Raw genomic sequence first — 26,872 nt, 5'->3', positions numbered from 1 at the left:
CCAAATGTGTGCCCCCACCTCCCCTTGCACAACTCTGTCGGCGAAGAGCTATGCTCCTGAAAGACTTAAATAACACTGCAGTAAATGAAGACCGTAAACTTTTTTTAATTGATCTACTAACGGAACATAAGCAATATGATCGATGAAGTCAATCAAATAGTAAACAGGTTTCTCACATGCCCTGTTTGCTGGTTTTCAGTTCACTCTGAAATTCTTCCTGCCTGTTTACAAGTTGACTTAGTTATCTCAGACCAATATTTCGTTCAAAATTATGGGTAATGTGCGAATTTATGCAGAGAAAACTATACCTTTACGAGGATTCTTAACAACTGAACAAAGTTGATTAAAACTCCTGGCAATGGAAGTAAAAAACAAACAAACGATAACTTTGAGGTTAAAATATTTCGTCAGTGAAAAAGCCATGATCTTCTAGAAAGCTCATAAACCAAATCGTTCGTTTTTAGGTTAAGTTTTTAGCAAATTCCATTTTCTTAAAAGTTTTCCAGCTCTCTATCGTCCGTACGGGTGAAATCCACGAGAAGCATTGCCTCCCCTTCCAAGACTTTCTCCTCCTCCATAGGGACCTGGACCGTAGCCAGGTTGCTCAGCATTACCAGCATAGCCACTGTATCCCGAGTCAGAGGAGAACGATGTCCTAGCCGGACCATAGTTGGACTCTTGTTGGGGGTAGTTGCCCAGGCCTGTCCAACAACAAATATTGTAAAATCACGGTTAAATATGAACGGCCCAGTAAACTCTCACAGCTATAACAAAATACACCAGGAGCTGATATCATAAATCTCATGTTTATCGAAATTGTCCGCTCGACACCAGTCATCAATAACTTTTAATTTAGAACTGTTTATGTGTATCTTTAAGGAAGATTGAAGATGTGGGAAGGAAGGAGTAGAAACCAACTTGCTAGTTAACAATTAAAGTCAATTGTAGCCTTCTTAAAAGATTGATATCTTGGAGAGCAGTGTGTCAGGTCTGATACATGGTAAACCAACAATCCAAAACTCTTTGTTTACGATTTGCAGCCTCTGCTCAGATTAATATGGTTTAAGATTAAGTTGAATGATGCCCCATTGCAGCAGAAAACCATTCCTACCAAAACCAGTTGTGTGGCACAGACTGAGATCAACAAACTTAGATCCCAGAGATGAAAACCTCAATTTTAACAATTGGGTCACTGCATGGTGAGGTGTGATATCTCCCCTCTTCCTCCCCTACCGCCGTCCAAGCACCATTACTTACCATACACTGAGTAGTCGGTGGTAGCAGGGGTCTCTAAGCGAGGCTGGCCACCAGGAGCAGTTGTTGGCATTCCAGCTTGGGGTGTTGCTGCTGACATCTGACTGTAATCTGGATATCCACCTGATGTTGCAGCCATGGATGCTGCTGCTGATGAAGGTACTGCACTATAGTTTCCATACCCTATAAAAATAATTAATTTCAAAATTTAAAATAACAATGATTAAAATCTTAAGTATACAAGATTATAACTTCTCCAAGAAGTTTTGAACAGCCAGTAAAATAGAATATGTGTGTAAGCCTAGATGGGTTGATGTGAGCTGTTCAAGAAAAAAACGTAAAGCCCCACACTCAAACATTTTTAAAGATTTTTTCTAAGAATGTGAATTCTCACAGTGAACTTCAACTGAAAATAAAACAGAAAGATGAAAATAGGCTGGCCAACAAGAAGCTAAGGATCTAAGTACGTAGAGGTCCCAGGCAAGTAATTAGAGTTTAAATGGGCTTCCTGGAAGTTGTGTGCTTGAGCCAAATATTTCCCCTCTCAGCCCTTCCTCTTAATCCAAAAGAACATAGTAATCATAATAATCTTGCTTTTCAAACAAGAACAGCATACAATACCAACAGTTTCTTACCAGGAGTGGCAACAGAAGTTTGTGCACCATACATGGAAGTCTGGTCATATCCTCCTATCACAGCAAAATTGTAATGTACATTGATAATCAATTGAAAATATAATTACATGTGTTTCTGCTCTATGGCTTTCGTTACATGAATGAGGCAAAGACTTTAAATGTTCTTACTGGGCACATTAACCATAATCCATTTCATCTTTAATATTAACCAATTGTTCATAGCATAGATTGAAGTGTTTAAAACAGTTTGTAGACAGCACATGTGGTACCTAGAGGGCAGCCCTTGAGGATATGTTAGTGGACAAATGGAGGAATTGCCACTTCTTGAGGAATTACTTTCCCCAACTACCCATGTAAAATGTTTTTGGGGATAAACTTGAGAATAACTATTTTCCAATAAGTAAAAGAGCATCTACCGAGTTTCTGAGAAACTCTCATTAAACTCTTTGAACAGGTTATTTAAACAAATTTTAGTATCATTTAACAAAACCATGTTCTAAGCCATCTTCAACTGAATCAAACTTCATCTGAACATTTATTTTTGTGAATAACTTCGAAAGGGCAGAAAGCTAATAGTGGAAGGGCCTTTTTTTTAGTTTAATCAATCCTTTTATAGAGAATCTCTGAAGCCCACGAATTGTGTAAAACTGCAGTTTTGGTTAGACTTCATGTAAATAACCAGCCCACTATTTTTGTTACATATAACTTACACTTTTTTTAATTTGTGTTTTGAAATGATGGAAATACAATAAATTTGATGTAGTTTCCTAGTTCACATCCTAACATATTGGACATGGGTTGTCTCATCTCACAAGTTTAATTTACTTTGTTATCTCTGTTAGGCCTTGAAATTTGACTGCTTTCATTCAAAGAACTTGTGAAGATTAGTTAGTTGTGAGGACAAGTTAAGATAGGCAGTGTATCTGGACTTACCATAACCATACCCTGGAGTGACCATGTTTGGTGCCCCTGGATAGCCCTGAGGGATTGCACCATAGCCTGCATAGCCTCGACCCATGCCAGAGACTGGAGGAGGGCCACCAAACTGACCTTTTAAAGATATAACAACTTTTTTCAGTATTACTTCTTGAGGAAACTGAGCAGGAGTAAAAACCCTGTTGCTATTTTCATGAAGTCAGCCATTTGCTTTTATAGTAGTAACATAAAAAGATAGCTATCACAAATGATAAGACAATATAACATTTACAGATGCAGGCATGAGTATCAAAATGCCATGAATTTCAGCTTTGAAGTACCCTTACAAATAAGCTTACTTCTGGCCCACCCAAGTGATACTTCTTGTACCTTCTATGCATTCCCATATTCTGTGATCACTATTTATTCAGTTTCCTATTGATATATATATATTTATTTTTTAAGAGTCTTCCTTAAATAAAGTAGTCCCCTGAAAGTGAGTAAAATAAGGGTCATGTAGAGTCACTTTTGGGACTAGTAGTTTCCTATGGCATATCAAGTGCTGCAAGATTATTTTGAAAATAAACCTTGCTTCTGGGGAGAGAGTGTTTATGTTTGAATTAACCACCTGTTTCAAACAGAACTGAATAAAAAAGATCTTAGAGTGCTTGCAGTGACACTGCAGAAGACACTAATTGTTTTACAAATGCCTTTTGCCAATGCATGGTAAAAGACAAAGTTTTCAGAGCAAAAAAAAACCAAATATCTTGTCTATCAGGAGAGACAATTTTACTGTATTAATTTGAGGTTTGTGTGGCAAAAGAGATTGCAGAAAATTACCAATAAAAGCTATGATAAAGGTGACAAGTACATTCCATCTAGAATTCAAGAATGATTCTGACCTTGCATTTGAGGGTAATACTGTGCATTGTTGTACCCACTGTTCATCTGTGCTCCACCCATGCCCATGTTTCCTCCTGGTCCCATTCTGGAATCACGCTGCTCAGCTTTCTTTGCCTCAGCCTGGAAGAGAAGCAGAAGTTAGATCACGATATGAATCATTAAAGGGAGTGGACATTAAAACAGTAAGTACTATGACTGAAAGGTGAGAAATAAAAAGGCAAGCAACTACACGACACCGAAGAAAATAGCTGTGCATTCAATGTTGCAAATTTAATGTTAAGGAAGCTCAAAAGTTCACAGAAAGTTAACTCTAAAAAAAACAAAAAAATGCTGCTAGCTGTATTTATCATGAAAGAATATTTTAGTATAACCATTCCATACAAATTGAGATTCACGGAAACTTATGATGTTTGGAGTATCCTCGCAAACAGAGTGACCATTTCAAAGGCTTATTTCATTTTTTAGAGCAAAATTAGTAATGAGGTTTCACAGCAACAATTATTGACTATTGATAAAAATTCAGTAAAGCAAACTAGAGCTTTACAGTTTCATAGTTCAACAACATCAGAGCCAAATAAAGAGGCTCAAAAGGGCTTCTGAAAGCTTATAAACATGATAAAAAAAATCAGCATCAAAATTTTAAGCTTAAAATACCTCAAAACATGTAGGTAAGCTTATTACAAACTTGTTCAAGATTCATTGAAAACAATTAATAACATCATATTCAATATAAATGTAACAATAACTCTCCAAAGACAAACCCAGCTCAAGGTACTTTTTTAAAGTGTTAAAGTTACTATAAAAACCAAGTTGGAGACCAGTATCTTTGATTGGCATTTTTGATAGTTAACAATGTTCTTTACATCCCTGAAAATTTGAAAATAAATCTGTGTAATAGAAATCTAGTTACACTGGAAAAAAAGTTTATGCAGTAAAGGCGATGAGGAAAGGTGATGTCAACCATCACATTGCTGAACACCATTGACTGGGACTCTGCGCAATGCCTAACCTACAGCACTAACTACTTTTAACGACTGACTCTGGAAAGCTTGTTTACTAACTTAGAACAGACTCCCCTCAACAGGTGTCAACTACTACTGGCTCCATACAAACGTCTCATTCACGACATTGACATTACAAATGAACCAAACAGAACGACCTAAATTTACCAATGGATCAAACAGACCAATCACGGCTAACTTATGCCACTCGAGTCTTACAGCCAATAACATCACAGCAAAACTGACCAATCATTTTACACAAACTGGTCTCAGAACATCCTACTGACAACAACTATTCACTTGACTCTGATGATAACTTTCGCACAGGTTATCGAAATGTCAGTCACCACCACTGACAACAATCCTTCTCAGGACTACACTCACCTGGACGATCTCACTACACTTTCACAACAAAAAGTTTAGTCAGCCACTTTTGCAACAGATGTAATCAGTTGCGAAAGATATCTCCTTACCCACCAAAAACTAATGGCACTGTGGTCTATGATGAAAGATTGTATGCATTCACCACTTTTTAAATCTTTACTCTGGCTAATTTCCTTGTCACTTCAGACTCTACAACACTATATTCCAGCTACACGAAAAAAATAATTTAAGTCCTTTCTTCTTATTTTGTACCAAATACACAAATAGAAGGGAAAATGAGAAGTTTTCAATGTTTAATCCAAATTACAATGGTTAATAATAAACCATTCACCAAAAAGCATTTCACAAAATATTCAATGCCTCATTGTGTCCACTACAAAGGTCACACAGTGTGGGAACTATATTTAGATATGAAGTTCAGTTCTTTAAAATTTGCAAGATCTTTCCAACATTAGTTCTAGATGGTCACAGCTTTGGTGACTATGAATTTAGTTTTATAATTTCTTCCAGCAAGACTATCAGTAGAAATTTCTATAGTGTATATGGTGCAAACATTTCATTTCTGGAATATCTATTCACGGTGTCTTGTCAATGCAATTAATCTAGTCATTTTGAAAACACCACAAGTTGTCACCAAGCTTATATTCACAGCTTGAGCACAATTTCCAGATTGCCACATTGCCAGATTGATTTGTTGATGAAAAATCTAAAACTATGAGTCTCCTAGAATATTTGCTTGTTTTACTTCTACAATAACACAAGTTCATTTCTTGGATAACTTAATGATGTAACACATCATTTGAATACTTCTGAGACCTGTTCATAATTTACTTCAAATAAACACGAGTTAAAAACAAAAACCATTTTTTTGGATTTGAGATTAATGTCTCTCCTTTAACCATGTAAGGCAGAACCACAGCTGATTACAGTTTTCTCCATGTTTGCAATAATAACAGTTCCACAATATTGTGTGATTTAAACTGACATCTTAAAATGTTTTAAATTACAGAAAGTTTTTGGATTTCAAATGTACCTAAAATAGCACCAATTGGAGTTTCTGACTCGACAAATATCACTTACGACAACAGTGAGAGTGAAATGAGCTGATATGGTAAATAAAAATTAACATAAAGCAAAGCACAGCAAGGGAAGTGATAGAAATAAGAACAGCATCACCTATTAAAGGGACAGACTACTACTTATTGGAGGCAAAGATGTAAACAGGAAAAAAAATAATTATCACATACAAAAGGACTAAAAATTCTTTATCTATGAAAATTTCATGTACCCATCTCCCCAAAATATAATTGGTGTGTCCCTAACAGTAGAGGCCTTTTCCCCAAAATAACACACAGAACTGTGACTGAACAATTAGATAAACACATATATACTATGTATACTAGAACAACATGATAAAAAAGCTAAATTAATGTACCAATGCACACCAAAACAAAAAAATTCACATTTAAATAAGGATTAATATGGAAGTCTTTCCATTCAGCAATACATTCACACAGGCAATATTTGTGTAGATCTATGCTCAACCAACTAGCAAATACTGTAAGAGGTAATTAACATACATGTACAACACAGTATGAACTTAAACTGTAACTACACCGTTTTTCCATTGATGTCATGATAATGTATACGGCAAGCCTCCTCTACTGCTTCACTTGACTCAAACGTTACAAAACCAAAGCCTACCATAGTATAGTAATGCGTAAAATAAAGCATATGTTAATTCCTGTAAAGATAACCTGCATTTAAAGAAAACAATGACAAGCACAATTTAAGAAGTTTAAGTATGGTAATCAAAGTTTTAAGGAGAAGTGTCAAAGAAGACTGACTTCATCTTTGTGTAGACTTTCCCTTGACCCAATTTGAGGTCATGATAATGCATGTGCAAAGAAACTGAGTTCCCCGGCCATCAAAAATAAAAGATAAATATACTCCCCCCTGCCCTCTCCATGGAAACTCTTTCAAATGACCAAAGAAAGCCCTTTTGTTTAAATATTAGCTCCACAGTAAATAGTCTCATTAACATGACCACTACAATGCCTATAGTATTTTTCGTTTGACTGTTTTCAGCTTCAGTGGATCATTTCAAGTCTTTTGATTTGACAATGAGTAAAAGTTACATCTAATAGTATCAAAATAAAAAATAAAAATTACTGTACCAATAAAGAAACTTGTAAAGTGTCAGAATCACTAACTAGTTATGTTAATAACAATACAATTAGTAATAACAATGATAAAAACGATAATAAAACAATAATATCATTATATCTTTAATAATAATAATAATGAGAAAATAATTGCTTAGACCAAAAAAAAAAAAAAAAAAAAACCCTGGATCAACAAGGTTTTTCAAAGTTGTAGGATTAGGCCCAGTTCAAACGTCCAATTTCACATGTGCCGAACTTAACTCCTATTTTAGTCAACTAAAACATATGATACACGATCCTCGCAGTAGATAGCGCTATTTAAGCAATAGCGAAAATCAGACCTGAAAAAAATCAGGCCTGTACGGGATTCAAACCACTGACCTCTGCGATACTAGTGCAGCGCTCTACCAATTGAGCTAACAAGCCAACTGGGAGCAGGCCGTAGAGTTGATTCGTAATAAACCCGTGAAAGTAATATATCAGATACAATGAAATATATGAAGTTCATATATTTTGAACTGTGGTATTAGATACATATGATACACGATCCTTGCAGTAGATAGCGCTATTTAAGCAATAGCGAAAATCAGACCTGAAAAAAATCAGGCCTGTACAAGATTCGAACCACTGACCTCTGCGATACTAGTGCAGCACTCTACCAATTGAGCTAACAAGCTCAATTGAATTATATGAAGCTCAATTGAATTATATGAACTTCATATATTTCATTGTATCTTATTTATCACTTTCACGGGTTTATTACGAATCAACTCTACGGCCCACTCCCAGTTGGCTTGTTAGCTCAATTGGTAGAGCGCTGCACTAGTATCGCAGAGGTCAGTGATTCGAATCCCATACAGGCCTGATTTTTTTCAGGTCTGATTTTTGCTATTGCTTAAATAGCACTATCTACTGCGAGGATCGTGTATCATATGTATCTAAGACCGCAGTTCAAAATATATGAACTTCATATATTTCATTGTATCTGATTTATCACTTTCACGGGTTTATTACGAATCAACTCTACGGCCTGCTCCCAGTTGGCTTGTTAGCTCAATTGGTAGAGTGCTGCACTAGTATCGCAGAGGTCAGTGGTTCAAATCCCGTACAGGTCTGATTTTTTTCAGGTCTGGTTTTCGCTATTGCTTAAATAGCACTATCTACTGCGAGGATCGTGTATCATATGTATCTAATACCACAGTTCAAAATATATGAACTTCATATATTTCATTGTATCTGATCAACTAAAACAGTTTAATACAGCATTTGATTCAAACATCAAATGTAACTCTATTGAATTTAACTCTGTTTGCTGTCAATAATCCCAGGCACACTACTTATTTGCTAGATAAAGACGTCTATTGAGTATTTGCTTAATTACTTACTAATGCTTTTGTTTTGCTGTTTGTTTTTGCTTCGCCATCTTGGCTTTTCATCATGACACTTTGACTTGATTCACGTTCCATCATTTCATTGAAACATGACCCACAATATGCCACAGATTTTCCTACTTTCCAGTCAGGAGTGCCCTCTTCGTTTTCAAAAACCGAACACCTCATACAAAAGTAATTACCACACGTCAAACTACTATATTTTGTCTTTGCAAAGCAAGAACTACAAATTCCTTCGTCTCCCACCAATTTTTTTGCGCTGTTTTGGCTTTTTCCCACATAGCATTCACGGAATTTCTGGTGAGTTGTGGGTAATAAATGAATCATAATAATTTCCTATAATTCATGCAATAAGTTCAGCACATGTGAGATGTGACGTTTGAATCAAAAGTCGAACCTTCAATTGTTTCAGTCACAGATACGGCGAAAGTCATATTTAATTTAAAACAGTTGAATTTAATTGATTCAAACATCGCACTTCACATGCATTTAACTCTCCCATTAAGTTTGGCACATGTGAAATACAACATTTGAACTGGGTCTTAGTTGTTCTTAATAGGGCTGTTGATAGGTTAAGTGAGAAAAGCAATGTTAAGATTAAGTAGAGAGAACTGTTTACAATCCTGATGGTAAGCCTAAATTCTTGTAGATTTATCTAACTTACTAATGTAGAATTCCTCACTCATTTTAGGGTTTCTGATACTGTGCCAAGGTGCAAGTTTGCTTAATTGGCATCAAACCACATTTGATCCCAAGAATTAAAGAAAATCCCATAATAAACAAAAAACCACTGACCATAAATAACATCAAAATTTCATAAAATTTAAGTTATTTCAAAGAAGTTTTGCCAGACAAAACAAGACGTTTAATAAGTCTAAAACTGTTGTTTAGAGCAATTTACCCTTCTCAGGCCACCATTTTGACTCCTTCATAGACAAGCAGTGTGGTCAGTAGTATAACATTTTTGTAAGATTTCACACCTGAATGAACTGAGATTTTCACTAAACAAAAACTATTGTCATCTCACTTCACCTTGGCTCTACCCTTTTGGTTGTTTCAATCAACTTTAGATTTACCCTGATGACAACTTAGTGCCAAAAATGTTTGGTTTGTACTTTTTAAATATATTTTTGCCAAATACAATGTAAATAGCTGAGTAGAGGCTTTGGGAAATACATTTGAAGCTTTTTCACCAAGTAAACAAACTCAAGTTGTTCTACTTTAATGAATAAAGGCTGATAGTTTCGAAAGAAACTGTTTGGGGCTGCGTCGCTGGGAGTAACGAAATAATTTGGATATATCAACAAAGTTGAAATGATAAATAGGCCACCGTAACGATTACAAAAGCTGACGTTTCGAGCGTTAGCCCTTCGTCAGAGCAAAGGGCTAACGCTCGAAACGTCGGCTTTTGTAATCGTTACGGTGGCCAATTTACCATTTCAACTTTGTTGATATATCCAAATTATTTTGTTCTACTTTAATTTTAACCATAAATCTTAGCTTTCTGCAATGAGAGAAAGCATACACTACGAAGAGAGACAGAAGCCAAGTAACTTTAAGCTCTAAAATACCCATTAGGAAAAAATGATATAATCCTAAGTCTAAAAAAAGTCACATGACAGGGTTTGACACTTGGCTACCTGCATTACTAGCCACCCGGCTAGTGATTTCTAAAAATTTATTAGCCCGAAACACAACTTGGTAGCCCAGATGAATTTCCCTCGAGGTCCACTTCAACTCAAAACACACAACCCTTCCTCTAAACTTATTGGCAAGGTCTTTTAAAATGATAAAGAATAGTACAAATGCTTTAAGTGCGAGGTGATCGTGCGAGGCAATGTGCAAGGCATTGCAACATTGGTAAGCGCAGAGTCTGGGATCTAGCCATATTTACGATCAACACGCAAGACAAAAAAAAGACGCCAGTAGATAAAAGGCTTATGCCTTCTTTATTGGCAAGATCTTTCAAAATGATAAAGAATAGTACAAATGCTTTAAGTGCAAGGCGATGTGCAAGGCATCGCAACATTGGTAAGCCAAGAGTCTGGAATCTAGCAATATTTACGATCTACACACAAGACAAAAAAAAGATGCCAGTAGATGAAAGGCTTATGCCTTCTTTATTGGTATTATCCTTAAAATTTGAACTTTGTTGTTTTTTTTTTTAATCAACTGTGAACTTCTAGTAAACTAATTATAAATAATTTCTTTCAAGTTTTCTACTAGCCAGCGGGCTATTAAACGTGTTTTTTTTACTAGCCTCGGGCTACCGGGCTAGCGGAGATGTCGAACCCTGCATGAGAAAGAACCAGGTGGATACAATGGATGTCTCACTACCAGCCCATAGAGGAGACCTGCTCAAACTGACCAATAATAAGCTCTATTGACAAGTGTCAGCATGAATGCCACAAACTTCTCAAAACATAACCCTCTGCCATCCCTAAGGAGAACAAACATCTGTCATCTGCTCTGAGAGTAGTGAAGACAGAAACCAACCACCAGTGCTGAGGCCAACATATTTTGCAATTTTACCATAAGTAAGAGATCTTTCCTAGTAACATTAAAACTGGAGAAGGAGACCACGCTACTATTGCAAGTACTATGTTGTTGACCCTACTAAAGAAGATGATGCCATTCACAGGATTCCCTGTGAATGCGATGAGGTTTATGTTGACAAGACTGGAAGACTAACATAAGAGAGAATCAAGGAGCGTAACAGAAACAACTGACTTAAATGCGACTTCTACTGTTTCAGAGTATGCTCACAAAACAGGTCACTGCCTGCCAGGATTCCTACCCTTTTTTAACATATAGTGCGCATTATAGGTTTTGTTTTTCCTTCTTTTTTCCTTATTACTTTGTAACAGCGTAATAGTTTTTTACTTTCTTCTTTTGTTTGATGACTTCCTTATATTCTCCTTTCCCTCAACGTCCTTGTTTTATCCTTTCTTCGTTTTTTACCGGCAAAATTTCGGATAGTAGAAAAGTACCCATAACGTAAGAACGAAAAATTTCCACGACCAAAGAAGTTTCCTGTAATAATGGAATAACTAAAACTTTCGGCAAGTATAAAGTACCCGTAATAACCAAAAATCTACACGAGCGGTGGAAAATTTGCCCGTAATAACGTAATATGAAAAGTTTCCACAACTGAACTAGTTGCCTATAGTAATGTAATAACGAAAACTTTCGGCGGGTACAAAAGTACCTGTAATGACGTAATAACCTACAATCTACGCGATGGGTTCGAAAATTTGCCCGTAATAATGTCATACGAAATATTTCCACAACTAAAGAAGTTGCCTGTAAGAATATAATAACAAAAACTTTCGGCGAGTATAAAAGTACCCGTAATAACGTAATAACCAAAAATCTACGCGAGGGGAGGAAAATTTGCCCGTAATAACGAAAAATTTCCATGTCCAAAGAAGTTGCCTGTAATAATATACTAACGAAAACTTTCAGTGAGTACAAAATTCCCATAATAACGAAAAATCTACGCTAGGGGGGAAGATTTGGTTAATTAAAGGTAGAGCAGAGAAAATTATCGCAACAACGTAATAACTTGGAAAGTACCCGGCCATAATAACGAAAAATCTACATCAGGGGAGAAGGCTTTTTTAATAAAAGATTTCCACGAACAGAGAAAATTGTCATAACATAATAACAAACAAAATACAACTACTGGGACATATTGCACAATGCAAGTAATAATACACACATGCTCAACAATATTTCCTTTAAAAGCATCCGATTTAATGCTGTGGCTATATAGCAAGTTTTTCAAAATACTAAATGGCCGGCATGCCGGTATTTTCAATAAATGTCACCAATCAAATAATTCCAAGTAAACCAAATGATCATACATGTCGAATGAGAAGAATCAAGTGATCCTTCAATGCTTTGCTACTTTTGTATCCTCTGTATTGAAACATCAGGCTATTTTTTTCAATTTTAGGCCATCGAACCATCAACTACAATGCTTCCAGCCCCGACCTAAAAGTAGCTGTATAATGCAATGTCAACCTTTTCTGGGAATATAGAAATGATCATTGTGTCAGAGAGTAAAAATGCAATCCAGGAAAGTTGAACCCAGATTTAATCTACCTTATTACATGCTGTTGGCGAAAGCATGTAAATAAGGTAGATAAAATTTGACCAATCCGGTTGGACAGAAATGGTTGAAATTCTCCGCTTTGCACGCAGACCAATACAACATGTTTTCTGAGTCCGTATATAAAACTTTTCTGCCCACAGTGATCACTTAAAAGGTTTCTGGAGACAGAGGGCTGGAAAGGACGGCAGTCGTATGCTCTAAATGAGGAAATTTCACGGCCTCAATGGGGAAACGCAGCCCTTAGAAGCAGTGCAGAATGCTATATAGGCTGCAAAGACGTTGATAACTATTTCGTATGAAGAACATTTTCATAAATTGAATCAGCCATGGAAAATAAATAAGAAAGTTTGCTTCCAAGGTTTTGAGCGAGTCATCAACATAAACAGAGTCATCTACAGCAATTGCTACTGCAGGATAGTCCAAAGTGTCTCTCGGGAAGCAAGAACTTACTGGGAGCAAAATGAAGCAGCAATGTTTCCAAAAAGACACCTAAATTGATGCTTGTCCGGTTCTGTTGAAGTGTCAAAGCTTCAATGACCTTCTTCAAATTGCCGAGTGGTCCTCTAATAATTATCTTTAAGTGAACCCAAGTAAAACAAGAATGCTGATGTTTGGGACGAGACAAATGCGCTTAAAGTTAGGCCACTTTTCGCTAAACTTCATAGGAAAGGAACTCTTCCCTATCAACAGTGTTAAAGACTTGGGCGTATTTTTATACTCTAATTTGATCTTTGACGAACACGTAACCAAAACTGCATCTTCCTGTAGGCATAGACTCAGTCAGGTTAATCATACCACACATATTTTTAAAAAACATAATCCTCTTCTTACGATTATTAACTCTTAAGTTTTTAGCAAATTGTTTTATTGATGAAGTGTATGAGTACCTCCAAGGGCAACATAACGAAATTACAAAGCATATGAAACTTCGCCTGTCGCATTTTTGTGGTGTGTGTAAATATGACCACGTTAAGCCTCAACTGGCTCCCAGTGGCAGATAGAATATCTTTGCGACGCCAAAATGATTTTTAGATGTTTGACAGGACGAGCCCCAAAACCCCTCTCCTCCCGCTTTATCAAGAGCGAGGAGGTTAGCATTCGTAAGACCAGACACTGGCAAATGTTGCATATTCCCCCTTTTAAAACTAGTAGTGGTAAAAGGAATTTTTATTTTAGATCAGAGGATATTTGGAATCCACACACGTTCTTAAACATCGCCTAAGTAATAACATATGTGAAAAGCCCCATTGGGAAAAATCAATAATGTATGTAGGTATGTATGTATGTATGTAAACTTTGGAGAGGTGATTATTCAAACCCGTAAAGCCTGTAAGTTTGTTTACCCTTAAAGTCTTGTGTAAGGTTCTGTTTTGGTCAAATAACTAACAGGAACAGGTGTCTCAATTTCCCAGAGTTGCCTACTGAAGTTGAGGCACCATTCCCTTCTCCATATTAAACCCGGTAACAGGCAATAGAAGCAAAGAAGGATACATACCATGTCGTGAAACGTAACTATTAGTGTTGGCAGTCTTCATTATTTGCTGCTCTAACTGAAGAAGTACAGTAGTCTTATTTTCTAGGACTTGCAAAATTTGCCCTCACTTGTTGCCCGGGCCAAAATTAATTAGTGGTAAAATCTTGCGAAATGCAAGTTATGTACATAAAATTATTAGCTTATGTGAACCAGCAATGAAATGCGGACTACAAACAAGTTTAGGAAACCTCTAATAACCGCTACTACATCTGTAAGGGGGGTGACTCTTACGGCATGGTTTCTTACGTCACCACGGCTGCCTTGAGAAAAATCATTCACCAATCACATTACATCTTCGCTGTTTTGCGAAAAAGAGTTGGCCCTCACGTTATTACTTTATTATGGCTGATATCTTTGCTGTCTTGAGGAAAAGGGTTCCACCATTACGTTATTAAGGCTAATACCTTCGCTTCCTTGTGAAAAAAGGTTTGGCCATTACGTTATTACAGCTGATACCTTCGCTTTCTTGCCAAAAAAGGTTCGGCCATTACCTTATTATGGTATTACAGCTGATATATTCGCTGTCTTGCGAAAAAGGGTTCATTCCATTACGTTATTATGGCTGATACTTTCGCTTTCTTGCCAAAAAAGGTTCGGCCATTACCTTATTACGGCTGATATATTCGTTGTCTTGCGAAAAAGGGTTCATCCATTACCTTACTAAGTTATTACTGCTGATATTTTCGCTGTCTTAACAAAAAAGGGTTCGTTATTATGTTATTACGGCTAATAGCTTCACTTTCTTGCGAAAAAAGGTTCAGTTATTACGGTATTATGGCTGATATATTCGCTGTCTTGCGAAAAAGGGTTCCTCCATTACGTTACTAAGTTATTATGGCTGATATTGTTGCTCAACTTCCCTCAAATGATCATGACCTTTGTTATTACGCTATTCAAGCGTAATAGAAAAAAGAGGCGAAATGGCAAACCTATTTTGTGCATGGTATACCTTTTTAGGTTAAATTTCAGGGACTAAGATAGATTTTTCCAGCACTCAAAATTTCACCTAAAACCATTTCATTCCCAAGATTTCAAAATCAGTTGTCCCTATGGTTTACACACATTTCTCAAAATGTCTGGAAACTTTACTGCGTTGGTTAAGCAGATTTCTAGGACTTTTCAGGACCTTTAGTCCTTATCCAGGACCTTCCAGACCTATAAAACATCAAAATAACATTCCAGGACTTTTCAGGTTTTCCATGACCCATAAGAACCCTGGCCTGCTGTGGAACACAGCAAAGTTTAGCCACTGTTATCATACATGTACATGCAGGGTAAAAGAGGTGATCCACCTAAGACTTCACCCTGATAACAACAACAGGGCAGTAGAATAGAAATCCCAGAGGCATGGATGCCTCTATCACAGCTGTTTAAAACTAAGCAATACAGGTCAAGCACAATGGTTCATAAGGTGACCCATATTTGGTAGCCCTTTGCATCTGAAGAAGACCAGCAATAAACTGGCCAAATGCTGCATTTCATATCAGAAGAGACATCACAAGACAAAAGATTACACTTCATTCTAAGTTACATGGGAATACACACTGCATGAATGACCAGCAGAGTATATTGGAAGGCCTGTAAATGCTTTTAAGAATCACTTTCTTAATTCTCCAGTACTTTGTATTTCTGAATAGTTTTCCTGAACTGTTCGTTTTATAATTAAAGAGCTTTAAGTGCAAATGATCAAGAAAAGTGGCAGAAATTCAATATGCAACTAGAATATAACACTTATGTGCATAAGGTATTTGAGAATTTGAGATCTACCACTACATCACAAAAGCAGAACCACATATAAAAATATGTCTCAAAATAGCTATTGCAGATGTAGGACATACTTTCTTTCCTATGTTAGGAAGACAAAATTACATGTAACTAGTTTCTAGGAGAGATAATTTGTTTTGTAATCAATATGATTACAATAATTATAAGTATTACTTCATGTGTACTTAAAATAAATTGCTAATAAGTACTGAAGGACCAAAATGTAATAGAAAAATTTACCTGACTTAACACTTGTAGGAAGTCCTAGATATGTACTTAGAAGTCCTTCATCTTCACAATCCAGCATTAGTTTATCTTGTTTTCATTTCTTACATATGAAAACTAAGTTCTGAAGAGAATTCTTCTTTCTTGTGCACAAAAAACCCCAGTGCATACTTGACTTCAGATTAAAAAGATTTATCCATTGCACATGGAGTTGCCATACTAGTTAAACTATTGCAGGTCGACAAAAACAATTGGCCCAAAGTTCTACCAAATAGCTTGAGTCATGTTTCCTTTATCTTTTCCTTCCTTTATTATAGTTAAAAAATAACTCTACCAAAGAGCTGTCAGCAAAAGAAACACATCAAACATCACCAGTCTGCAAACTTAAAGTACAATATAGAATGAATCCACTAACCTCGCATTCTGCTATTTTCTTTATCATACATCAGCTTAACATGAACAACCTAATGAAACAAATCAAACTTTGAACATAAGACTGTACTCACAAACTGAAGGTATTTAGTTTCAAATCTAACATCAAAGATGACTTAATTTTTCAAAAGCTGTTGGAATCTTGTCTCAGTGACCAGCATATGACATGTTTTGCAGGGGAATACATGGGAGTACTTTTCTTGGTTAAGAAGAGACATTTTTTGAAAATCAATTCTTTCACACATATAATTACAGAAGGTTTCGGAGAAGGTTGTTTCTTTTAAAGTAAGATCTCGCACACTCTACAAGATAATAAACCTTTCAGTAGTATATGGATTAGTTTCATCACAAGACACTGCATGTAGCTTAACAGCCTTATGCCTACCTTTCCAATTGTTGAGAAAAACCGCCACACATCATCTTCTGTGGTGCTACTGATTAGTCCACCAACAAAAATTTTGTTATCATTATTTCCTGCATCCCTCTGAAATACATAGTCACATAAATTATAAAGATATCAATAAGAATCACCATGAAGATGATTAAATGTCACGCTGAAAAGTCACTCTCACCTACAACCAGCACCTTCAGCTTCATATTTGATGATATCTACATATTATATTACATTTTCAAAAATGTTGCAAATTGGAAAAAGGTATGTATATATAAATACATTTTTAAATCGCTGCATTTTCAAAAATGGGTGTATATACTGTTAGTATTTACTCAATGTATAAGTTGACCTTTTATGCCATAAAATCACCCTCAACTTAAACACGAGTCATACAAAAAGACCTAACTCCAAGCAATCCAAGAAATTAGAATGGCAATTGCTTGAAGTCTGTGAGGAAAACTGTGTTTGCAAAACCAGTTCTTATTGTGATCAAGTTTCGTCAGTTTTTAGTGCATTCTTCATCAACAAAAAAGTCTGAATTATCAAATTGTAAGTGGCTTACACAATTCTACATGAGCTGATTTTTATTGTCTTGTGATCTGAAGAGCAGACATTTTTTCTTTGATGCCTCATACTTTTTCGCTATATTTTTAAACGAATTTCATTTCACAGGCATTTGGTAGCAGCACCCAACTAGTATCTGGGAGACATACATCTGTAAGTTTCAATCCTGTCAAAGCTTAATTTTTTCAGTTTTCTTTCTTGCAATTGCTTTAATTGCAGTCAACCTACCAAAATTGATTCTCTGCTTAAATCAAGTTCTTTTGGATGGGTTAGTTTTTAGTTTTAAGAGACAAAATTTTAATACATTCCGAGCTATAGACCGATTCTAAAAATTGCGGCCAGCTCGGTTCGCGTGCATGGACTGGTAACAAAAAACTTGATGTCGAGGTTAGTCAGTATTCGCTCAGGCTTTTTGTTTTAGGTCCTTTTCCTTAGGGTTAAAAACATGGATTCCACGGTTGTTTTTAAGAGATGATGATATTCCTGGGGCTTCTCTGATGGTAGAATACACTCTCAGCTTAAGATGGAGGAACTTAAATTCTGGCTTCAGTGCCGTGCAGTTTTGTGCAAGGGACTTAAAACGAAGGCACAATTCATGAAAAGGTGAGAGATCTTACTCAGCTATTTTGATATTGTTAAAATACTCTGAAATATAAATTGTATTTGCGATTCTTTGTTTTATTTAATCCCAGTTCTTAATCCACATATTCGTTTCACTCTATGGTTGAAAAATATATAAGTTCTGCCGTGACAAGAATATAGTCGATCCAGACAAAAATGAAGTCTTTAGAAAGAGAAAACAACAAATGGCAACAATACAACAAAGTGGTATTGCGACGAATTCTCGTACTACTGCAGTAAAATATCCATTAGATGGATGGTCAATGCAACTATCAAGACTACCTATGTTTATTCAAGCTGAAATCGATGTTCACAGCTCAAAATCAGGTAAATCTTTTGATGCAAAGTCAAGTAATGCCCAGCACAGTTCCCATGTGCATGAGAAAGACAAAAACATTTCTTGATGACGAATACCTGAAAGACATCTTAGCTTCAAGTGATGATCATTATTTTTATATAAAGAGTTTGTGCCACCACAGCTACCAGAAAAATGAACCCCCACATCACTTAAGAATAGCTTTAGATTTGATAACTGGAGAGGTTAAACATTCAAACTGTTCATGTGTGGCAAGACAGGTTGGATTTTGCAATCACTCTTTGGCTTTAATGTTTAAATATGTATGATGCACGATCCTCGCAGTAGATAGCGCTATTTAAGCAATAGCGAAAATCAGACCTGAAAAAAATCAGGCCTGTACGGGATTCTAACCACTGACCTCTGCGATACTAGTGCAGCACTCTACCAATTGAGCTAACAAGCCAACTGGGAGCAGGCCGTTAAGTTGATTCGTAATAAACCCGTGAAAGTGATAAATAAGATACAATGAAATATATGAAGTTCATATATTTTGAACTGCGGTATTAGATATGTATGATGCACGATCCTCGCAGCAGATAGTGCTATTTAAGCAATAGCGAAAATCAGACCTGAAAAAAAAAAAAAAATCAGGCCTGTACGGGATTCGAACCACTGACCTCTGCGATACTAGTGCAGCGCTCTACCAATTGAGCTAACAAGCCAACTGGAAGCAGGCCGTTAAGTTGATTCGTAATAAACCCGTGAAAGTGATAAATAAGATACAATGAAATATATGAAGTTCATAATTTTGAACTGCGGTATTAGATACGTATGATGCACAATCCTCGCAGTAGATAGCGCTATTTAAGCAATAGCGAAAATCAGACCTGAAAAAAATCAGGCCTGTACGGGATTCGAACCACTGACCTCTGCGATACTAGTGCACCGCTCTACCAATTGAGCTAACAAGCCAACTGGGAGCAGGCCATTAAGTTGATTCGTAATAAACCCGTGAAAGTGATAAATACGATACAATGAAATATATGAAGTTCATATATTTTGAACTGCGGTATTAGATACGTATGATGCACGATCCTCGCAGTAGATAGCACTATTTAGGCAATAGCGAAAATCAGACCTGAAAAAAATCAGGCCTGTACGGGATTCGAACCACTGACCTCTGCGATACTAGTGCAGCGCTCTACCAATTGAGCTAAGAAGCCAACTGGGAGCAGGCTGTTAACTTGATTCGTAATAAACCCGTGAAAGTGATAAATAAGATACAATGAAATATATGAAGTTCAAAATATATGAACTTCATATATTTCATTGTATCTTATTTAATGTTTAAAGTATGCAAGTTCAGTCTTTATGAATGTAAAGATACTTCAGACCTAGATGATAAAGATGACATGACACTGAAAAGGGCTTGCACGTCATCACTACAAATATGGCATCATAGAGGCAGACAAGAAAGTATAAAACCCCAGCCTGTTATGGTGCTATCAGTAACAAAAACAAACCTTGATGAAGTACAAAACTCTGCTAAAGAACCTGGTATACACTGTCTACCATACGAAGCCAGAAACTCAGTTGCTTTGCGGAGAGAATGGGAGATAACACTTCAACAAAAAATGAGAGAAATAAATCCTAATATAGCATTAGCTCAAATCATGACTCCCTCTAGCGAAAGCACTGAACATGTGGATACAAAGTCCGGCAGAAGCCCAATAGGGTCATATGACAGTTATCAACTTCAGGTTACAGAAGCAAATTTCCAAGTCTTTTGTAACATTGACGCTGTTACAAGAACTGCACATGAGACAGATTCCATTAGATGAGTTTCCTCAGTTTCCCTGTGGTGGCAAGATTGAATCCAACTACTCAAGTGATGCAGAGTCTGAACAAAATCTGTTAGATCATCTAACCATTGACGAAAAAAAAAGGCTCAGTAAAATTGAACAAAAAACTAAAATGCAATCGAAATCTGATGAATGGAAAGAGGAGAGAATGTTTAGGATAACTGCTTCTAACTTTGGATGAGTGCCAAAACGACAAAGGAATCATGACTCCCTTGTAAATGCCTTGATTGATCCTAAGCCATTTTCATCAAGATACACAGCTCATGGTAATAAATAAGAGCCAATAGCATTGTTGGAGTATCAGAAGTACATGTTTTCTATTAGGCAACCCCTTAAAGTATTCAAGTCTGGTTTCATAGTTTGTTTAGAGGTGCCTTCATTGTGAGCTTCACCTGATGGTTTGGTCATTGACAATAAATGTACTAAACAATGTGGTCTAGTGGAGATAAAGTGCCCAGCATCTAAATTCTCAGTGTCTCCATTAGATGCATGCTCAGATCCAGGATTCTGTTTAGAAGAAATAGATGGAAAGTCCACACTTAAAAAGAATCACAATTATTATGTGCAGGTATTACATCATTGTTTATCTATATTTATCACAACTTTTTTTAATATTGTTTATAGATCTAACCCCTAATTGCAAGGATAATTTCAAATCTGACCCTCCACAGGAATTTGGGTAAAAAGGTGAACGCACAGGCATGCTAAAATGACACGCTAAACAATGGGTAGTGAGTTAAATGACATACAACTCTGCTAGCAGTGTGTCAAATGGCACGCCTAATCAAAATTTTGCTTTTGTTTTTATCGTATGCTGAAAACAAAACCATGTGTTCAGTCGACCAAAGAAGTGTGCCAAGCTTGTAAAAACAAAGAAACCGTGCAAAATGACACGCTAGTGAGCAAAATGGCACACTGGCGAGTGGGCATCTAAATGCAATTGCCACAAATAAACCACCTTGGAACTGCATTCTTTACTGGGCCTGGTTGCAGGTCATCGTCGTTGTCATCAGGTAGAAGCCTTCTCACAAAATCGCCCGTTGTTTATCATATGAGCAATCGTCTCTGCTGTCCCTCTCTTAAGTCGTCTATGAATGTTTGGTTTCAAAGTGAAAAAGAGATATTTTTCATACAGCTCAATCTCAGCCGAAACGACCTTCAGGTCAGGTAAAACAAATTTTACATCAGCGATGTGTGCTGTGTTATATTTTATTATATTTTACCTCGATTTCCTCCCTTGCGTTTTCTATATCTCGTCTTTGCCGTTCCTTTGAATTCTGTAGCAAGCTCCCAGGTGCTACTATTTGAAGATTCTGTCATATTGCAATTGAAATGTTGTCAATATTTCGGAAGCGGAGACTAAAAGTAATTGGTAAAACAATCACATTCCAGTTTTGGGCTACACAAAATTAAAGAAACCTCTTACCATGTTCGCACATGGTTTTTGCAACGTCCCACATTTGCATTGTCCTGCGACACATGATAAATTGCTTGTACCACATGGACAACCACAGTTTCTCTTGGTCTTGCACGCACAATTGCATTTACAGTAAGTCCTATTTGACTCTGCTTCGCCTTCAGGCTTAACTTATTCTGGTTCAAGATCTGCAATCTAAATGAAAAAAGCTGTGTGCGTGAAGGTAAGTTCTTCGATCACGACGATAAACTAGCTATGAAAGCATGTTGAGGCTTTGAGATCATCTAAAAGAAAAAAATTCACTTACCACACTCCCATAATTTTTTACCCGTGGTCCCGGGCCCTCTTGTCCCAATAAATCTGCCTCAACTAAGCTATTTGCCGTGTCCCTAGTTTAGGCCGCCATCTTGGATTGACCTGTACGTCGGACTCAGAGTTCATCAAAACAATAACAAATGCGCGCAATGTATGCCAGTTGACAGAGAGTCTTTAAGTGCAGTATTATTCTTGTAAGAACTGAAAAGCTCTGAATTTAAAAGAAGACTACTGGGCATTCCACACTTAACCTCCGTACAGTCAATTATAACTCTTGTAGAGGGAAATTTCTCCTTAAATGGTTCTGGCATTGTTTCCCTAACAACTTGCTGTGAAGGCCAAATGTTTATTGTTCCAAATTTGAAGATGACTAGTATGCAGTATGCAGATGACTCCACTCTAATTATTCCAGTTTGGAAGGGTGATAGTGATAGTAATACTGCTGCTCATGTAGTTAATAACTTTACAGAATGGTCTATCGATAATTCCATGAAGTGTAATATCTCTAAATGTAAAGAACTGGTTTTCTGAAAGAAGGGCTACAAGAATGTATTAGACACAGTACAGAATATCCCCCAACAATCACATCTATGTATTTTGGGGGTTACATTTCAAGAAATTGTAGGTTCTCTATTCACATCAAGAATAAGTTGGCCGCAGCTAATAAATGCCTCTATATTCTTAGAACTCTTAGTAGGGAGGGTTATTGTCAGGCAGAGTTGGACAAATTATTCAGCGCTCTGGTTCTGCCTAAACTTACGTACGGAATATCAGTATATGGTTCATCTCCACCAGAACTTTCTACCATACAATGCTTCCTGGATCATTCTTACAAACAGATACACATCTTCTCCGGTTTCTATTATCAATTGCTTAGATAAGTCTGATATAGGTATCTTCAAAAAATTAAGCACGTGGGAACATATCCATTGCACCACTCCCTTCCCAGGATTAACTCTGCTACCCATAGCCTTAGGCAAGTTAAGCCAATATACCCACTTTGCAATACTGAGTGTTTTAAAAATTCTTTTATTAATAGACTTAGTTTTAAGCATAACTTAGCTGTAAGTAATTAATACATATTTTAGCCCATTACACTTTATATGTAACACTTGATATGTATTTTATCAGTGAAATAAAGACTATTTATTTATTTTAAGAGAAGGAAATTCATCCAGGCAGTAAAACTCCTGCTAATTGTAGAATCAACAAAATCAAACAAATGAGAGAGATGATGCATGCTAAAACCCTGACGCAAGCAACACATAACCATAAAAAATTCTGTCTCTGTAGAGAGTTTCTTGGGTCTTCCCTTTTTAGTTTTTGTTTGGTAGTCCTCTTACACAGTATCCTGGTCATTATAATAATCATCAGGGACACCACTGTCTGATTGGTTGCAATACCTAATGTTTTCTCCTTGTAATCCAGGATTTATGGAATCATAAATTGTCCAAAAAGTTGCATAGTTCGGAAAACTTGTGTAAAACGACATTTCTTTGCAAGATTCACGAAATCTTTTGAGACTGACAAGCCTTTTAGACAACAGCTCTTTTTCTTGCTCAAGAGATTTGTTTGGGCGCATTAAATCAAGATTGTTTTTTTTGCAGAGCTTTGATGCATCTGAGACTTTCTTTGTTGCTTGATTCTGAGTCCTTTTTAAGTTCTTGGAGTTCAATTTTTAAATGAAGAACCTCTTTTGAAAGAAGATTTTCATTACTTAGATGTTCCATATCACCTTGCAAAAGTTTACTTAGTCCTCTAGACATTTTACTTTGCCATTTAGCTGCCCAAGTTCTTCATTTAAAAGTTTCTTTCTACACTAGTTTCTGAAGGAAGATCGGCAGAAATATCTTGTGGCCAAATAACATGACATACAGGAGATGTTAATGCCGCCTTGTTGGTTTTGCTCATGGCTTTACGACGAGGAGAACATCGTTGTGTTGGTGCTTTTCTTTTCTTTGGGGACTGTTTTTTCCATTCAAGTTTTGAAGGTACTGCATTACTTTTTACAAAAATCCTCCCGTTTAAGGACTTTTGTAGATCAGATGGATGAAAATGAAGCGAGCAAACTTTAGTTGACTTCACGATCGTGAAGTCTTTCCCTTCTTCCCTTCGTATGGCATGAATCCACTTTTTATGCAAGATCAGGTCCTTTGGAAAGTTGAAGAAAGAAACAGGCCTTCCGTTGCCATCTAAATAGCACCTGTACATTTTGGCACCCAGCAGTACGTTGGCATGATGAAACAGCTCTATATAGACAGACTCGATGTTGATGGTATGTATACTGACTAGCCTCGTTTTCGATTATTTTCATCACCTGTCCATCTGCGCGAGCCGAGCTGTCTGTCATTTTTCGAATTGGTGTATTGTGCTAAATTTGATATGATTTCCTCATTTTGAGAAGAAACTACAGTGTAGGGCATTAAGAGTATTTTCTTCTGTGATATTTATTGGTACACGACAGACATACTTTATTACTCCTTTTCAAAACTTACAGTAGGCCCACCAGTACTTTGTGTGGAAATCATTTCTTGCTGACCTGGTCCTCGTGGCACAGCACGCTTGGGATCTACCTGAAAGTGTTGCAGGAAAGTCTATGTAACACACTCTTAAAACCTACAGTTAAAAATAAGTAAAAGAAACTTATTCAACCACCTACAGTTGTAAATATCTCTATTCACAACACTATGCTGAAAAATGTTCTTTCATGGCCAAACTAAGGAACTGATGTAATTTTTTTTTGCATATTTCTAGAGGAATTCCATTCCAGAGCTTTGTCCCAAGAACCTGAAAGGTCCTGCCACCTTCTATTTCTCTACTGTAAAAAGGACACATTAAATTATGATTCCCATGGCGACTAACCAAACTGTATGCCAGCAAGCACTGATGAATGCCAATTGAACAAAGCCTTACAGTAGGTACATCACAAGGCTCCAGGCTAAAACGTCCCATTAACTACCTTGTCATTTAGAGAATGGTCCAAAGTTACCGATTTTTGGACATGACTTTTGTATCACTTCACAATCATGGTTTGGAACTTTTGTAGCCCTCTAGCTTACACTTTGCATTCAAGAAATGATGCATGTAATGTACCCACTTCCACCCACCATCAGAATCATTGCTTTGGTAGTTTAATGTTGTGCAAAACAAACACAAAGATCCAAGATTACAGTGTTTCAAGTTCCTGCCTTCAAACACTTTGACCATTATACAAGTAGATTGACAACTTGCTGGTATTGCCATTAATCATCAATATCTCTCTAAAAATTTCAGGCTTCACATTGTGCCATCCAAAGTGACTAACTAGATTCTGCGGCATGTTAAAACTACTGAAATATTTCAATTGGAAAAGGCTGCAAAGATATTCTAGAACCTTTCGTTAACTTTGCTCACTGAACCAAGGTTAATTAAATTTTTATCAGTGCAAGGTCTTTTTTTAGGCTTTGCAGAGCAAGAAGGCTTGAGATCTTGCTGAATACCCTGTTTTTCAACACAGCTTTGTTGGGGATTGAAAAACATCGACACTTTAACAGCCTTATCCAAGAAATGAAGTTGCGACAAACTATTTCTCAACTATGTTGTCTTTAATCTGGATGGTGACTTATTCACAAAAAGTATGAATCGCAGTGCAAGTTACCTAAGAAAACCTTACTTTTAAGCTTGTCTAAGAAGTAAAACGCAGACAACTATTAGCATACCTTCTTGTTGTCAAGGATGTGTTCAGCCTTTTGGCACACGTTATCTACTGAAGCAGGATCTTGAAAAGTGACAAATCCGAAACCCCTATGAGACATATCGAAATCAAGCTCAACCGTTGACTCTACATTAACTTAAAGTACTAGCTATATGCGACCGGTGTAAAGTCAAGGAAATTGATCCATCGGTTTAGATGTAAACAATAATTTATACCTTGAACGTTTCGTGGTGTTATCCCGCATAACAATGCAGTCTGTGACTTCACCGAACTCACTGAAGTACTCTTGAAGGCTCTCTGAAATTCAGAAAAACAAATTTTGATAAGAAACAAAACACGTGGCACATTCTCGTTGAAAGAGGAACTAAGAAATCTCCTTCTTCACAAAGTTAAAGTGCATCATAAGCTCACTTCACCTTTAGTAGTTTCTGTGGATAAGCCCCCGACAAATATTTTCCTGAAAATAGTAAAGAAAAAGCAGATTGCAAACATTTCAGCTGGTGGTGTTCACATGTAAATCATCGATCGTAACTCGCGAATGAAAAATGTGAGAAAGTTTTGTTGGCTAATTCCACGGCTCGAAAATATCCTGAAGGACGATGGAGCCACGTATGGAACTTAAAGCCAAGATTCTCACCCAATATCATCCCCCTTGCTTGTACCTCGAACCATTTTTGTGTTCAACATTCGTAGAAAAATAAGAAATCAGTTTGAATACTTCAGTGAAGTGTATCAAGGCCTACACGAACAGGACGCCAAACCAATGAAATATCCCGGATTAAATTACAAAAACCACGTGTTACACATGTCCCTCGAGGTTGTCCCGGCTAATTCGGGTCGCCTAACCAGACACGACTCAAGGAATCTCGGAGTAGATAATTTAACTTGTGCAATTACGGCTACCATTTTGAGGGAAGTTAAAATTAAGTAACTTACATTTACTGAATGTTTTTAATTTACCGGAAAATGTCAGAGCCTTTGAAGTCT

General features: G+C 36.7%; 1 protein-coding gene and 1 long non-coding RNA gene across 4 annotated transcripts; both read right to left on the bottom strand.

Annotated features, from left to right (window-relative positions):
- Positions 1-85: 85 nt before the first annotated feature.
- LOC111326057 (RNA-binding protein Musashi homolog Rbp6) lies at positions 86-26,676 on the bottom strand. The gene is made up of 13 exons (XM_022929990.2): positions 26,523-26,676; positions 26,302-26,342; positions 26,101-26,182; positions 25,890-25,974; positions 24,687-24,764; positions 17,106-17,204; positions 16,704-16,752; positions 6,710-6,792; positions 3,707-3,827; positions 2,823-2,939; positions 1,890-1,943; positions 1,258-1,437; positions 86-701 (listed from the first exon to the last, which is right to left on the bottom strand). The coding sequence occupies exons 1-13, from the start codon at positions 26,570-26,572 to the stop codon at positions 511-513; spliced, it is 1,230 nt and encodes a 409-aa protein (XP_022785725.2). The 5' UTR covers positions 26,573-26,676; the 3' UTR covers positions 86-510.
- Positions 17,211-24,677, bottom strand: LOC111326067 (uncharacterized). Of its 3 annotated transcripts, none has more exons than XR_002694412.2 (5): positions 21,886-24,677; positions 21,683-21,772; positions 21,418-21,547; positions 20,852-20,966; positions 17,211-20,193 (listed from the first exon to the last, which is right to left on the bottom strand). It is a non-coding gene; the product is annotated as an uncharacterized LOC111326067 (long non-coding RNA). The 3 variants fall into 3 exon arrangements; XR_002694414.2 differs by lacking the exon at positions 17,211-20,193 and having other exon boundaries at positions 20,819-20,966; positions 21,886-22,071; positions 22,184-24,677; XR_002694411.2 differs by lacking the exon at positions 17,211-20,193 and having other exon boundaries at positions 20,819-20,966.
- Positions 26,677-26,872: the final 196 nt, after the last annotated feature.

The sequence above is a fragment of the Stylophora pistillata genome, chromosome 4 (genome assembly GCF_964205215.1).
Source record: "Stylophora pistillata chromosome 4, jaStyPist1.2, whole genome shotgun sequence".
Classification (NCBI taxonomy): Eukaryota; Metazoa; Cnidaria; class Anthozoa; order Scleractinia; family Pocilloporidae; genus Stylophora; species Stylophora pistillata.
The sequence above is the reverse complement of the archived record's forward strand: the minus strand, read 5'-3'. Positions and strand labels throughout refer to the sequence as shown.

Excerpts from the sequence above, each read along its gene's own strand:
- LOC111326057 (XM_022929990.2), bottom strand. The coding sequence starts at position 26,572 with ATGTTGAACACAAAAATGGTTCGAGGTACAAGCAAGGGGGATGATATT. Across the intron at positions 16,753-17,105 it reads TTTTCTCAACAATTGGAAAG|GTTGTTCATGTTAAGCTGAT; the intron begins GTAGGCATAAGG and ends TTGTTTCATTAG. Across the intron at positions 1,438-1,889 it reads AACTTCTGTTGCCACTCCTG|GGTATGGAAACTATAGTGCA; the intron begins GTAAGAAACTGT and ends TTATTTTTATAG.